This window comes from Lagopus leucura, unplaced genomic scaffold (assembly GCF_019238085.1).
Source record: "Lagopus leucura isolate 7727_CA_CO unplaced genomic scaffold, USGS_WTPT01 Super-Scaffold_1, whole genome shotgun sequence".
In the NCBI taxonomy this organism is placed as follows: Eukaryota; Metazoa; Chordata; class Aves; order Galliformes; family Phasianidae; genus Lagopus; species Lagopus leucura.
The window spans coordinates 18,716,993-18,730,918 of record NW_024962250.1 but is presented as its reverse complement, the minus strand read 5'-3'; the positions used below and the strand labels follow the sequence as shown (position 1 = coordinate 18,730,918).

Below are 13,926 nucleotides of genomic sequence, written 5' to 3'. Positions count from 1 at the left end.
TATATTTAAAATATTGCACACATGGATCCACATCACCAAGAAACTGTAAGCAACCACTCTATGACAGATGCACATATGCATGTTAAGATGCATATGTTAGGGATAAAGAACTGTCAACACACCCATTATAATCATATCTTCAGCTGCTCATGTGGTGCTCACCTGTGACTTGTTAGCAACGAACACGACTGCAATGCAAAAAAGCTACACTAACAGAGAAACTGAAGAAAAAGCTAAGCTTTTTCCTGGTTTGCACTTTCCAAAATGTGTTCCTTTTCCAAACCAGTGCAAAGAGAGAGGAACACAGCTGCACAAAAGTGGCATTGGAATGTTGAAAGTAAACAAAGTCTTTAATCATTTTTGAATAGATGAACATTTCTAAGCAACTCAAATTCCTTCCCCGTGATAGAGCAGAAAATCTGCAGTCCTGTGTAGAACAATGTGAGGCAGGACTAGGGGTGACTGACACACTATCACAATGACATTGTGTCCATATTCAGTCTATTACAGCGTAGTGAGAAAATTCAGAGTTCACACAGCTCACACTGAAATGCCATTCATACAATTATCATCTTTATGGTTTTGTCCTGACAAAGTGACTTTATTCTGTTGCATCCCAGGGCAGTCCCCAAATTTGCCCCCTGTAAGCAAAAGATGCTTGAGGGCTTTCACACTGCGAATAACAAGTTGCTGGAACAAGAACAGCATTAATCCTCCCTGACGCTATAATTAGTCTATCTCTTTGCAGACAGCTGAATCGTACTTTCTAATGCATGGAAATGTATACAGACCAGTCTACTCTGGCTCAGAGTAGACCTAATTATGCCTTGATCTGCCATTAAAATATGGTTTGGACCCTTCGTGGATTCCAGTACTAAGATAAATCTAAATTAAAAATACAAATTAACTGAAGAAATTAATCTTTCTCTAGCAAATCAGTGAAGGGAATGCAGTAGAAAAGTCAATTTTGGAAGCAGTCTTGAGTAAGACCACACTGTTTCTCTCCTTTTTTTTGTTAGATTTAGTCTGTTGCTACAGAAAATAATTTCATAGAACATTTAAGGATTGAGTTCAGAAACTGTCTGAAAAGCAGCAAAGGGGGCAGAGGCAACTGTTTATATTTTTTTTTAATAGAAAATGAATACATTTCTGAGCAGTATGAAGCCCTGTTAGTATTGGGACATTGAAGGTGTACTTCCAGTGCAGAATTGGCAGGCTCAAGCTGAACTCTTGAAATGCCGCATTCTGCCTCTCTCTTGCAGGCTCAGCTAACACTTTACTCTGTGGATGATGAGCATCCACTTTTTTTAAAGAAGACACAAAAATTGAAGGATAAAGATATCTTTGGAAACACCCATGCTTAATCATAGCAGGGCAGAAGGCAGGGCAACTAACACCAGTCAGATTACACTCCATCTCCATGGAAGGTTTCTCATGGGCTCCCTCAGTGCTCTCCTGCTGGGGGTTGCTTCCCTCTCTTCCTCAATAGGGATATCAAAAGTAATTCAACATGCAAGTTTAGGCAGGCATGGGCTTGCTGGAGTTGGCATAAAGTCACGCTCTAACCCCTGCAGATCACTTTGAGCTCTCACAGCATCAAAGGGAATGTAGCAAACCACGACAAGCAATTTAAAGGGAGAACAGGCCAGAAAATGACAATTGCATTTCTCAACAATCTCAAGGTTTCAAATTTTATTTGTTTTGTTTGCTCTGGAATGAAACAGAAAATCTCCCAATCTTATTGAACACTAACAGGACCGAATGTGTTGAAAAGTATTTTCAGATGAGAAAGGTCAGGTTTATAATTCACTGTCTCTCACTGGCTGTTGGCCTTCCCTTGAGCTCAGAAACCTGTCCTTTGAAAACACTTGTGCTTGGTAAAACAGAATTTTTCAGGGAAGAATCTTTCACTGTTTTGGTTTCAAATAATCTTAAAAACTACTTTTGCTTGTGAATCCTATTTTGCAGTTTTAAAAGTGAATACCATCAAATAGTTATAAGAGTAACACATTATTTCAAGATTTTTCTTCTGAGAAAATTCTGCTTTTCAGAGTGAGAGCTGAATATTTTTCAGAGACACCTTTCTTTTTCATAGTCGTCTAGGAAGTTTGCTTCCATGCATTTTTAGTAACCAAATAAACGAGTGCCCAGCACTTCATGCCATATTTTATAATACAGCCACTGCAAGTTGGCGTGAATTTTCTACATTTCAGCTCAGGTTGGGTAGACTTCAGGACAGTGAAGGCATGCAGTAAAATGATGGAAGGTTTACTTGAATGCTAAAGCAGCATAATAATTCAAAAATATTCCAGTGTACTGAGATGTGACAGATTTCTTAATACATTCAACCAAATAGCAGACCACAGGAAAAAGTTGTTTTCATTAATACTCTACAGCAAGCAATTGTTTTTTCCTAAAACTCTCACAAGCACAGTTAAGCAATAGAGAGAGCAGTTCAAGAGAGAGAAGGGATTGGAAGATGTACCTGAGAAGGTAATTGACCCAGATGATATTCTTCTCACTTGCATTCTTGGCATTGACAGCTATGGTTGCACTAGACTGTATCCAGATATAACCTCCATTCTTCTGCATCCAGCGGTAATACTTTGTTACACACTGACCCTTATTTAACACTGGGGAAAAATACAAGTAGAATAGAAACAAGATATATTGCATATTAGAACTGTAGTAAAATGATCTGCATTGTACAACATCCAACATGTTTGAGCAAAAGATTCTGAACTTCGTTTAGGTTTAATGAGATGGCAAATGGCATCTGATGCTCAGTATGATGGCTTGTATGCTTTACAAGCTTTTAAAGTTTACTTTTAATCTGGTTTTGGAAACTCTAGTGAAAGAAGAAAAGTGAAAAGAACTACAAATCTCTTTGGCTCACAGAATACTTATTGCTATGTGGACATTTCCAATGCACTCAAACTGTAAGAAAGAAAAAGAAAAAAAAGAGGCAAATTTATATGTGATTTATTCATAGCTCCTAGGTAGACCTCTTTGAGATTCTGGATATTTGAAAGGTTTGGGAAGATACTCTACCCCTGCTGCTTTGATCATTTCTCCTTATTGCAGGCGATATCAACTACTGAACTTATACATCTGTTTCTTTGATCTTGTCAAACAGAATTTACAGTTCTCAGATGAACCAAATCTCCACTGGTCAGTAGGGGGAAAGTCTTGGGAGAATTTACTTCTACCCGAGCAAAGTAAATCCACCAGCAGACTGAGAAAGAGGCCTAAGGGAAGCACAGAATGACTTGGTTAGAGCCAAAGAGTGACAGCTCTCTCCAACGTTTGAAATATGCTAAGAAACAGAGAAACAAGTAAAAGAAATCAGTAATGTGAAACGATGCTATTATATGCTTGCAGAAAGAAGGCTTAAAAATACACATGTTTAAAGTAACACTTCAACCAAAATATTGCCAAATTGAAATGGATTTGCTTTGTGCCTGATGCCACAGTGTCAGGAAAATGGGATGAAATGCAAATGTTTCAAAGGATGGACGCTGCATAGTTTTAAAGAAAATCTAAACTATACAAAATCTGGGTACTATTGTTACATGAATGCTTGCTCTTGTCTGCAATTCTCACTAATCCTGTGAAGCTTTGTACACTAGAGGGCACTGTGCATTCGTATACTCCTTCTGCTTTTGTCATGTCCTTGTCTCCGTCTGCTAAAATGAAAAACCTCTAACTGCTGTAATAAATTTGGCTAAATTAGCTGCTAAATGGTTATCTCAAGTAATATGTATTTGCATTAATCATCTTGCTCTAAACCAGAACAAGCCAGAGTCCTAAAGATGTAGTAAATTCATATTGTCCATTTAATTACGGCTAATAAGTGCTTCATATACAATGGTTTCATGAAGTACATTTATATTTTTTTATTTTTTATTTTTTGCAAAGGGAAAAGAAAAAAGTCACTTTCGAAAAGAGTAAGTATTTAAGGCAGTTAAAGTTCGTGCCATAAATGTGACAAATTATACTTTGGAGCTTTCAAGTTAACCAAATGTCTATACCCCCAATTATACATTTCTGTGTATCTGTATCTAGATCCCTGTACGATCCCTGTACATATATCTACAGAAAAAGGACATTTACAGAGGCAGCCCTACATACGCGGATTTTTTCCTACCTCGGAGTCCCCCCCCTACTCTGATTTGTCAACAGTTGAATGAATAAGAGCATGTAAAAAGTTCAATGTCAGACTCAGCTGCAATATGAACAAATATGTGTGTGATCTGAGTCCTTTTGTTTTGCAGCAGTCTCTACTCAACTAGGTCTGTTTCTAGAAAAGATCCGTAACTGTTCCCAATTTTTTATTTTTGTATTCCAAACTCTAAGTATCCTGCTACAGTAATTCATCGGCATCAAAACTTCATTATACAGTAGAATAAAGATATTTACAACTGACTACCCAGCATTTCTGTCAAACCAATGTTGCATGCTACTTTATAAAACAATCTCACACAAATTAGTCCAAATTCATTAGTTATGAAAAATAAGGGATGAAACTGCTGTAAGTTTTGATTATGGTAGACTTTTCCATTTCAGTAAAAAAGAACATTCAAAATGCTCTCGTTTTCAGCTGACAGTAATATCCATATGCATGGAAGTCTCCATATGCATGCAATTGTTTCCTCTCCTGAAAGCTGCACACCCACAGTTACATGCAGTAACTAGTAAATTCTACCTGCAGACGTACCTATCGTTTGTGCTGTCCTCTTTATAACAATTTCTACCCAAATTTACCATGATATATAAGTATTAAAGGATGAATCCTCATAATTGCCCATAGTGGATATTTGGAAGTCAAGGTGAGTCACCATACAGTGACTTGACACAGCAATTCTGCACAGTGATAGTTATGGAGACCCAGATCCTCTAGTCCTTTCAGTCCATTTCATTCTGGACATTTCCTCCTTCAGTGCCTCTTACATTGGTTGTAAGAGGTACATTGGCACCACTGGAAAAATCTGTGTCATGAGCTGCACTGAGCATTCATTTCAGAGCTATGGAAAGAGGGAAAACTAAAACCTTACAAGCCATTTCTGAAGGAAAATGTGCTTTTTTAAGCCAGAATTCAATGTATAGGTGTTGCATGCAAAAAATCTACAGAGTTCAGGCTCTCGAACTACTGAGCGCCCAAAGAAAATCTGAAATACTATCTTGAAAATAGGCTTTCCATGAGGTTCATGTTCCTGCAAATTCCCCCTCTCTATTTGGCCAGCTCAGATATATTGCCACATACATAGAATTTTTCTCCCTGTAACTGTCTAAGGCACATTTCATATGAGAGATTTGTGGACCATGCTCTTGAGGAAGTCCCACGATTCAATATAAAAATTCTCTCTGTAAAGAGATTGTCTGGCAGACCAGCTGTGCTGTGCTGTGTTGCTGAATCTAGTTCTTACATCCTTTGAGAGTATACTGGATAGACTCAACCCAGGTTTGAAAGATCATACTGTAGCTTGGAAAAAAAAATTCTCAATGTGATGCAAGAGAAAGAATGAAAACATCTGATATGTTTTCTAATTTATAGTATTATTTAAGGATCTTCAGTTTACAGGTATGGGGAGTCCATTAATAAAGTTACTGGTTTTGAGAATAAATGAAGTACAGAATTAGTCCAACTTAAGCTGTGCTTTTGAAGTTATGTTTTGTTACTAGTAACAGATAACCCATTTCAGTTTAGCATAAATTTAGGAAAATATAATAGCATTTGGAACACATTCTGAGGTTAATCAGAATGTATTTAAGACAATTCCCTTACTGAATTCAGATCTGTGTTTTTGTACACTGAGAAATACAGAGTTTTAAGTTTCTGTTTGTTACCAAAATTGCTAGCAAAACTGTTTTCTATTTAGAAAAACATACATGGAATATCCAGCCTGGCAGACAAAGTATGTGGGAAAGTAAGACTTGGGACCACATCAGTGGGATTTCTCAGATGACTGAAGTTGGATGCGATTGTGCAGGATTGGGTATATCAGCCTATTTGTAAGAACAGCACAAAAGGTGACTTCTCTTACAGACTTTGTTTCTCCTGCCAATACATGCATGTCTCCAAAATGTTAATGGAAGTTACGTACTTATAACAGAGAGGAGAAAAAAGACCTTGTTACCAAGCCAAGTTGTATGGAAATATAGAGAAATCTTTCAAACACTGACTTCTCAGCTAAATAGCTGTCAGGAGCAATTTTTACCATCAGTATAACTGTGAGGAAGAGAATGAAAATTCTACATACTAGGAAAAAGAAAACACATAATTATACATATATATGTATATATACACAAGTATCTATATAAAACCTTTAGTCAAAGTTAATTACTGAGGGCTAATGTTTTAAAATGAGTGATATATTCCCTAAAATGGTAGATGTTAAACTTGTATAAAATTTGCTTAGACATTACTTACTCAGCTTCAATTCAGTGGTTAGCATGCAAGAAATGCACAGTACGTAATGCTAAAAACTAAATTAAAAATCTCACTTGTTTCTCAAAGTATGAATATATTGCTATGTACACTGTTCCCAACAGAGGGATTTCAGTTTTCCTTGGTAGCTTTGTGCTCAGCAATATACTTGTAGCAGTACAGCAAAGGAGGGGGGAGAAGAAGAAACAGTCAGTGTTCTTTGCAGGAACCTATTTCTGTTCAGAAATCAAAATAAATCAGTACAAGTTTGTCTTCAGAAATATGGTTACAAAAGGAAAAAGAACATGGTTTCTTCCTGTGAGGCTGTTCTGAGAAATCAAAGCCAAAGCTTCTAAATAGTGAGTTGTGTTTTAAAAGAAGGAAGTAGCTTAATTCAGTTTGAAGAGGAGATGAAGAAATTGTATATCAAAAGCAGTCTTTTAGCAAGGTCTCTTACAAAAGGACATTCTACTCATGTGCGTATGCATTTAAAAGCTACACTATATTGCGTATTCAGGTAAGTATTGAGTAAATAGGAAATGATGAGATCATCTTACATATTCACACAGCCTCACAAAGAGGTTCTTTATAATTAGTGAAAATACTGAGGTTACATCTGCTGTGCTATTCAGCCTTCTCCTTGTAATACCTTTATCAATGACTGAATATAGTATTGATACCAAATTCCTGTTGTAATAAACTTATAAAAGTGTTTTTAATTTACTGCAATAGAATGAAAATGCCATATTTAATACCACAGTTGGATACTTAGCTACAGCCACAAGTACTCTTTCTACATTCACAAAACTGGCAGACGAAACATGAAAAGGAATACTGACTCTTTAATCTCTACTTCTCCACCTAAGGCCCAAGGCAAGCTGACAGGGTAACTTGCTCTGGAAACAGAGGTTTTTTTTTTTTTTTTTTTTTTTTTTAATTCTGGATTACTTTTTCTTCTCTTTTTGAAAACTGTGGGCTATAGGGGAATGAGCCTGGCATAGACTTAAAACAAGAACCAGTTTCTTTATCTGAAAAGTTACAGTCCTTGATACTTACAGGAAGGTCATTTTCAAAACCCACAGGAAAAATAGCATCACAGCCAGAAAGAGTGCATTAAGTGCCTTATTTGCTTGTAACAGAGACAGTTTTTCATTTATAACAGCTCCGAGGATCAAGTGAGCCTTTGATGTTCTAAGGACTTTTCTATAGATTTTGCAATTAGTGAGTTAGATGTTTTAAATAGTAGGCATACACAGACTGGATTTTAGCAATGAGAACAAAGGACTGAACAATATTTAGTAATGCCAAGTGATATCTGGTACTTAAACAAAATTATGAGATAAATAATGAAAGACCCATAGATACACTACGAGCAAACATGTCATCTCTGCAAACACTTTGATTTATCATTTCCTACACTGGGTGGGGTGAACATAAGGGGATGTTAGCAAAGCTTGTGCACAAATTTGCTCTCTACACAGCAGGCTGAAAGCATTGCTTCCACAGCAGGTTGCTCGGGCAAAAATGACACCATTCTGTCACTGATGTCCCCATGGATCATATTGCTATATCTCCTCTTACTGCAAATAGCTGCTTACCAGCCCTGGGATATTTCCAGTCTCTCATCAGAACATCTTTTTAGGTTTGGGTAGAATTTGGTGTATTGTGTCAATAACACTTACTTTCTGAGACCTTGGCTGCTAACGTGCTGTTGATATTATGCAGTAATACTTGCTTATCTCATCTTTTCCAAAGTCGAGTGGGAAAGAGCAGGTTCTATTCCTGAAGGAAAACTATATACTGGTACCCAAACTCCCATCTAACTCCTCCATTAACATGAAATTGTTTTAAGCATATGCATTTACTCTCAAAATGCTGTGCATGGCAATTGATTGCTTACTTCTGCAGTATGTAATATTGCTAAATCATCCAGCGTGAGGATGCTACATACTTAAACACCTGACAAATTAGGCAAAAATTTTAAGTGAAACCAAAACCTCTACTCAAGGATGTAATCAACCATTTAGAAAAACTGAACTTTTTTTTTCTCCTCCTCCTTACATGGTGGCTAATACATACCATTACCCATGGTCCATCACTTAAAAATTGTCTTCTTATCCTGAAAACTTATGTTTAACAATAACTATTATCAAGAATATACCATGCCAGGTAGGATGTTTATTTTAAAATATTACGTAGATATTGAACAAATGTAATAGACTCATGACAGTCATACTATCTAATTCAGTGTATCACCGGATGCACTCTTATGGAAGATTACAACGTGTATATCAGAAAACTCTTCTTTATACAGATAGAAATGATGTAAATAAACTATATTTATTTAATAATAAAATGGATTGAAAAATAAACTCCAGATTTTTTCCACCTAAGATTCTCTAGGTTTTCTTTTCCCCTTCTTAACTTTTCCTCTCCCATGTGATTTGTCTATCTCCCTGTGACTTTTAAAACTTCAATTCTGCCATAAAGTGATTTCCTTCTGCTAATATTGAAACGGTCCTTTAGAAACTCAAGCCTGCTTTGAACACCAACTTCAGACAGAACTTCCATTATCATTAATGAACTCTGTCTGTTCAAACTGGAGGGGAAAATGAAATCCCAGATCCAAATTTTGCCTTCAGGTACTAAAATGCAACATCAGAGGAGAAATTTGGCCCTGCTTGCTCAAGAAGCTTAAATCTGTTCTCCATCTCTCCAGTAATATTAATGTCCATCATATGAAAATCTATGTAAGATTAATGACTTTAGAACATAACCCTTTCCATGCCAAATTTATCAGTGAACTATACACAGCTATATCTCCTACAAATAGGAAACAGTGGTTTCACAGAGGCTGATCAGAACACAGAAGCAGATTGGCAACTATATTAATTTTCCTTCTGAATTTCATACATTAAAGATGGCCTGTTTTGAGTGAAAGGATACTATCCTTTAAACTATGCTTTTGTTTATGGATTGAGTCTCTGTATGGATGCTTGTACTGAGCAAAATGAATATAGTTTTCTCAGCTTAGACACTGCAGAAAAGAGATCAGTACAGTGTCATGGTAGCATGGCACAACTGAATGTCTGAATGCCTTTAAACCCACAAAGATTTACCATCATCTCACTATTGGCAGTGAATGACATAAGGCATATTTAAAACATAGTGCCCTTTTTAAACCTGATCACTGTAAAAAGAATAATAATTATTAAAAATCCCAGCAAAACTTCAAGCCCTACAAAGATACCTTAGCACTACTCTCCCCTTGCCCTCAACTCATATAAAATAAGAATAAAATAATGTCTGAATAAATAAGTTTCTTATGATCACAGAACCAATGCCTAACAGTCTGTGCAGGTTAGTTACAAAGGCTTCAGATGATTGGCAGGGCATTCCCAAAATCCCCACTGGGCCAAAGTCTCAGACAGCGGCCCACTTGCTTTGTAAGTTACCAGATATCAAAAAAATAATATTGATCCACCACTGACCACATTGCACATGGATATCAAGACTACAGGTGATTTATGCAGGTTCTTTTACAGGAGTGCTAATAAGTTCTGTTGCCACACTATCTCATATTTGATATGTGCTACAGATTTTACTGATACTATTTTCATATCCTTCTGGCTTTGGAAACAGTCTCCCTCAGAGACAATAGGTCAACTGCCCAGACCTTTGAAAAAGAAAAAAGAACAGAAAAAAAGAGAAACGTAGTGCTAATGTATTTCTAAAACTCTAGAAAGATCTGTAACAGCCTCTTCATACATTAGCATAGTTTCATTTCAGGATGCAGTATTTCACAGCCTATGAAATTACAAAAAAATGTTACATTTTCCCTGGATTTTCAATGGAGCAACACTCACTCTGCTTCTAACTTACTTTATAAAGTAATGTTTTTAGTCTCAATAATCTCAGAGCAAATCTCAACAGCAAAGGTAAAGGATATGTGACTGGAAGTACTTTTCCCCTTCCTTTCTAAAATGGCATACATTTATAGAGGTGCAGCCAGATGGCAGGTAGCAAAGTGATGACAAAAATAATTTAGTGGTCAGAGTGAAGGTAACGCTGCTGGACATACATGATAAAATCTTATATATTCCTCTCTTTTTAGATATTCCCACAGTCTTGCAATTCACCATGTTGTTCTGCAATCTATCATAACATGAATATCAAAGAAGTATAAATTAATCAATGGGTTGGAAATTTTGAGCACAAAAATCTGTAGAAAAAATAAAGAAAATGGTTAAGGGAGTAACTGGCAAATCAAGCTGTACTTACAAAGCCAGTCCTACATGCATTTGTAATAGGAATGCAAGTAAAAATGCAAGTAGGAGAAGAAGCTAGGTGTAATTTTCAGCTGACCAATGCACTAGGATAGAAGCCCATTACAGTGGCTTCAAATGAAAATTGAGCTTATATTTGGAGCTTAAAAAAAGACTTCAAATGTGGAAGTAAAGGCAGATTTCTGAAGAGTAGTTAATTGCCTTAGACAGTACTTGGCATATCAACCAAACTTTCTTTTCCTGTCTTTCTCTTGCAATTTTCCTTGCCATGAAAATATCTCCTGAGTACACTTTCGTACACTTTCATAACAGTTCACTTTCCTCCCTTAGTTTTAGTGGCAAGTGACAAATGTGCGGAGGCCATTTAGCAGGCAGGATATTTCACTGACTAATGGTCAACTGGGGAAACAAAAAGCGAGCTGTGAAAGACTTACAATGGAGAGCCTACAAACTGAAATGGGGACATAATAATCAGTACTGCATCAAAGAGTTGGATTTAATTTGAAGATGAAATAACACCAGGAATTAAATAAAATAGTTTTGCTGGAAACTGTATTTGAGGCATCTTGCAAAATAATTGTATACTGCAAGCTGGAGAAGGCAATATTCTGGAATTACGAAATAGCAAGTTCAGCAGTCAGTGGTTTAAATAGCTTAAGTTTTATCTATGTAACTTCTCCAGTTAACTTCTCCAGTTTGTTGACTATCTAAAAGACCTGATGCTTCTGATGAATAATATATTTTACATACAAAAAACATTTGCCTAGTGATATAAAACTAGTACGTGAAAAACTTAGCAATAAGATACTATAAAGATTAAAAATTTATCGAGATTTGAGATACGTGAATATTTAAGGAGAAAATTAGAATACTCAATATTACAATAGTACAGGACCTGCTCCAAAACAGAAATGTAGGCAGTGGTATAAATTCTTATATCTTGAACAGTGAATAAACCTTGAATAAACAGTGTAATACAGAAAAAAAAAAGAGGGTGCAACATACATAATTGAAAATCACAGTATTTTCTACCTTCTTCTAAAGTAACTGGCATTGATCAGAGAGCAGAAAAAGAAAATGCGCTAGACAGATCAGCATAGCTGAAAGAAACAGTTGCAGGAGCAAATGCTACAGTTACAGGATTTCAGAAAGTGGCTAAAAGATATCAGTCATACATGCTCTTTGTTACTAAGCTTGGGTGATTCACTAGTTCTGAAAAACAAATGCTAGGTATGGGTTGGAAACAAATTCCATTTTCATTCTTTTCCTAGTGTGAATTAAAAAAATGTTTTCTTTACATGTTTCAGTTTCTTCCATTTTCTTCTCTCTTATACCCTCATCTTGCTCTATCTCCACCATCTCCAATTGAAAGGTCATAAGGATGGTGGTCTGCACTGCAGAAATCACTGCTGGCCACGATATGGGCATGGTATAGACAAGGAGGAAAACTGTACAACACTCTGACAAAGAGATACACTAGGCTGTCATCAAGATGCCAGGCGAGTTTGGTTTAAGAATTAGCTAAATGCCAGACATTCTATCAACCTAATTTAGAATCAATCTTGCTTTTTAGCGATGATAATAAACTTGTACAAACATGAGATTCATTTGTATATTTTAGCATTTTATTTCAGTCCCAGAATGCAAAACCTGACATTGGAATCAGTTTGATTTTTTTTGGTGATTGAAGATATTAAGCACTACAAGAGCATTGAAATTTCGATCTGATTAGGATAAAAATTCCTCAGGATCAAAACACTTCTTTTTTTCCCCCTACAGTTTTACTAATTGTGTGCTACTTGACATTGCAGAGTTATTCCACAGCGTGATAGCAAAATATCTGAAGTGTATTTTACTGTTAGAAATTATCAACTCATTCTATTTGTTTTTCATGTATTTGAGGTTATTAAGAGAATAAAAAAAAGTATAACTGATGTGCATAAGTTAAAAGGGTTAGTTCAACTACAGCTGGTAGGCTAAAGCACTAAGTAATATTTTGTACAGCAATAGGATTTTTCTACTGAACATAAGTAAAAGAAATAATGAATATATTATTTATTCAAAAGCAGACTGAGGGGGTAATACCCCTTGAAAAACATGGGAGCCATGATAAAGGTGAATGTGCAGCATTTTATTTTCAGAAATGCTGGATTATTCTAACCACTGAAAACCAGATAAAGTAGATGAAAGGGAATGCTACGAAACACACTCATCAGAGACCTTTGCTTTATGGGAAATGAACTGCCCTGGCTCACTGTTACTGAGGAATTGTATTTCTTATAGCTGTAAATCAAATCCTGAAAGAGTAGGATGATATTTTCTATGCAATAGCTAAGAACAGCAGATATCTTTTTTGTCAGTGTCAGGTTTCTGAATTTAGACCTCAATTAAGATTCCAAAATGAAGAAAACATGTATTATATGCCAGTATATACTTTTGACAGTACTTTTACAAGCAATATATTCATTTTGAGACGGTGGCACATTGATCTATATTTGTCCAAAAGTATAGTCACTGCTGCTTTTGGAGGTCTAGCCTTTTAAATGCTTTAAATGCATCTTTGCAGCATTCTTAATGATCTTCATTGAACTGCAACAGCAAATACCTGAAGTTACTTTTCAGTGAGGATCATTCATTTTTTCAGTTCAATGAAAAATGTACTCCTATAGTATATGACACCAGCATATTTGCTTCTTAAATCAGAAAGATAGTCACAGACCTCTGTATAACAGTGGTAACCAAAGAGAAGTACACATGCATAATATTTCAATCTGTACAACAGTACTGATTATCCTTGCTGAATCTTAAAGACAGTCTTCTGTCTAATACATCAGTAATTTTATTCAATTGCTTGATTTCTAACATTGATTTGACATAAAATGTATCCTGCCATCTGTTATATCACTTTCTTACCATTGGAGCAAAGACAATTCTACCCATGCAAAGAGATTCATGGCTTTTCTTTGCTTGATATGAAGTTCAGCCCTGCAATGTTTCTAGGCAGAGGTAAATAGCAAGAGAGACCCTACCATCTTTTCTATTCTTAAAAGTAACCTAGTTGTAAGGGGTCTTCTCAGTATGTTAGTCCTAGATGTTTAACTATGCAGTGTAAACCATTCAGCTTCTACTCTTTTCATGCCACACATTCTAACTGTGTTATACAGAGTAGGATTAGGGATGGTATCTGAGCCAGGGTATGGCCAGACTTGCAAT

At 36.0% G+C, this 13,926-nt stretch overlaps 1 protein-coding gene across 2 annotated transcripts in view; it reads right to left on the bottom strand.

Annotated features, from left to right (window-relative positions):
- The window catches only part of NPAS3 (neuronal PAS domain protein 3), a 596,576-nt gene that overhangs the window by 5,535 nt on the left and 577,115 nt on the right, over window positions 1-13,926 (bottom strand). For both annotated transcript variants that reach the window (XM_042871090.1, XM_042871100.1), the window contains one exon: window positions 2,486-2,633. In XM_042871090.1, coding sequence (XP_042727024.1) covers window positions 2,486-2,633 — 148 coding nt within the window. The remainder of the gene's footprint in view (window positions 1-2,485; window positions 2,634-13,926) is intronic.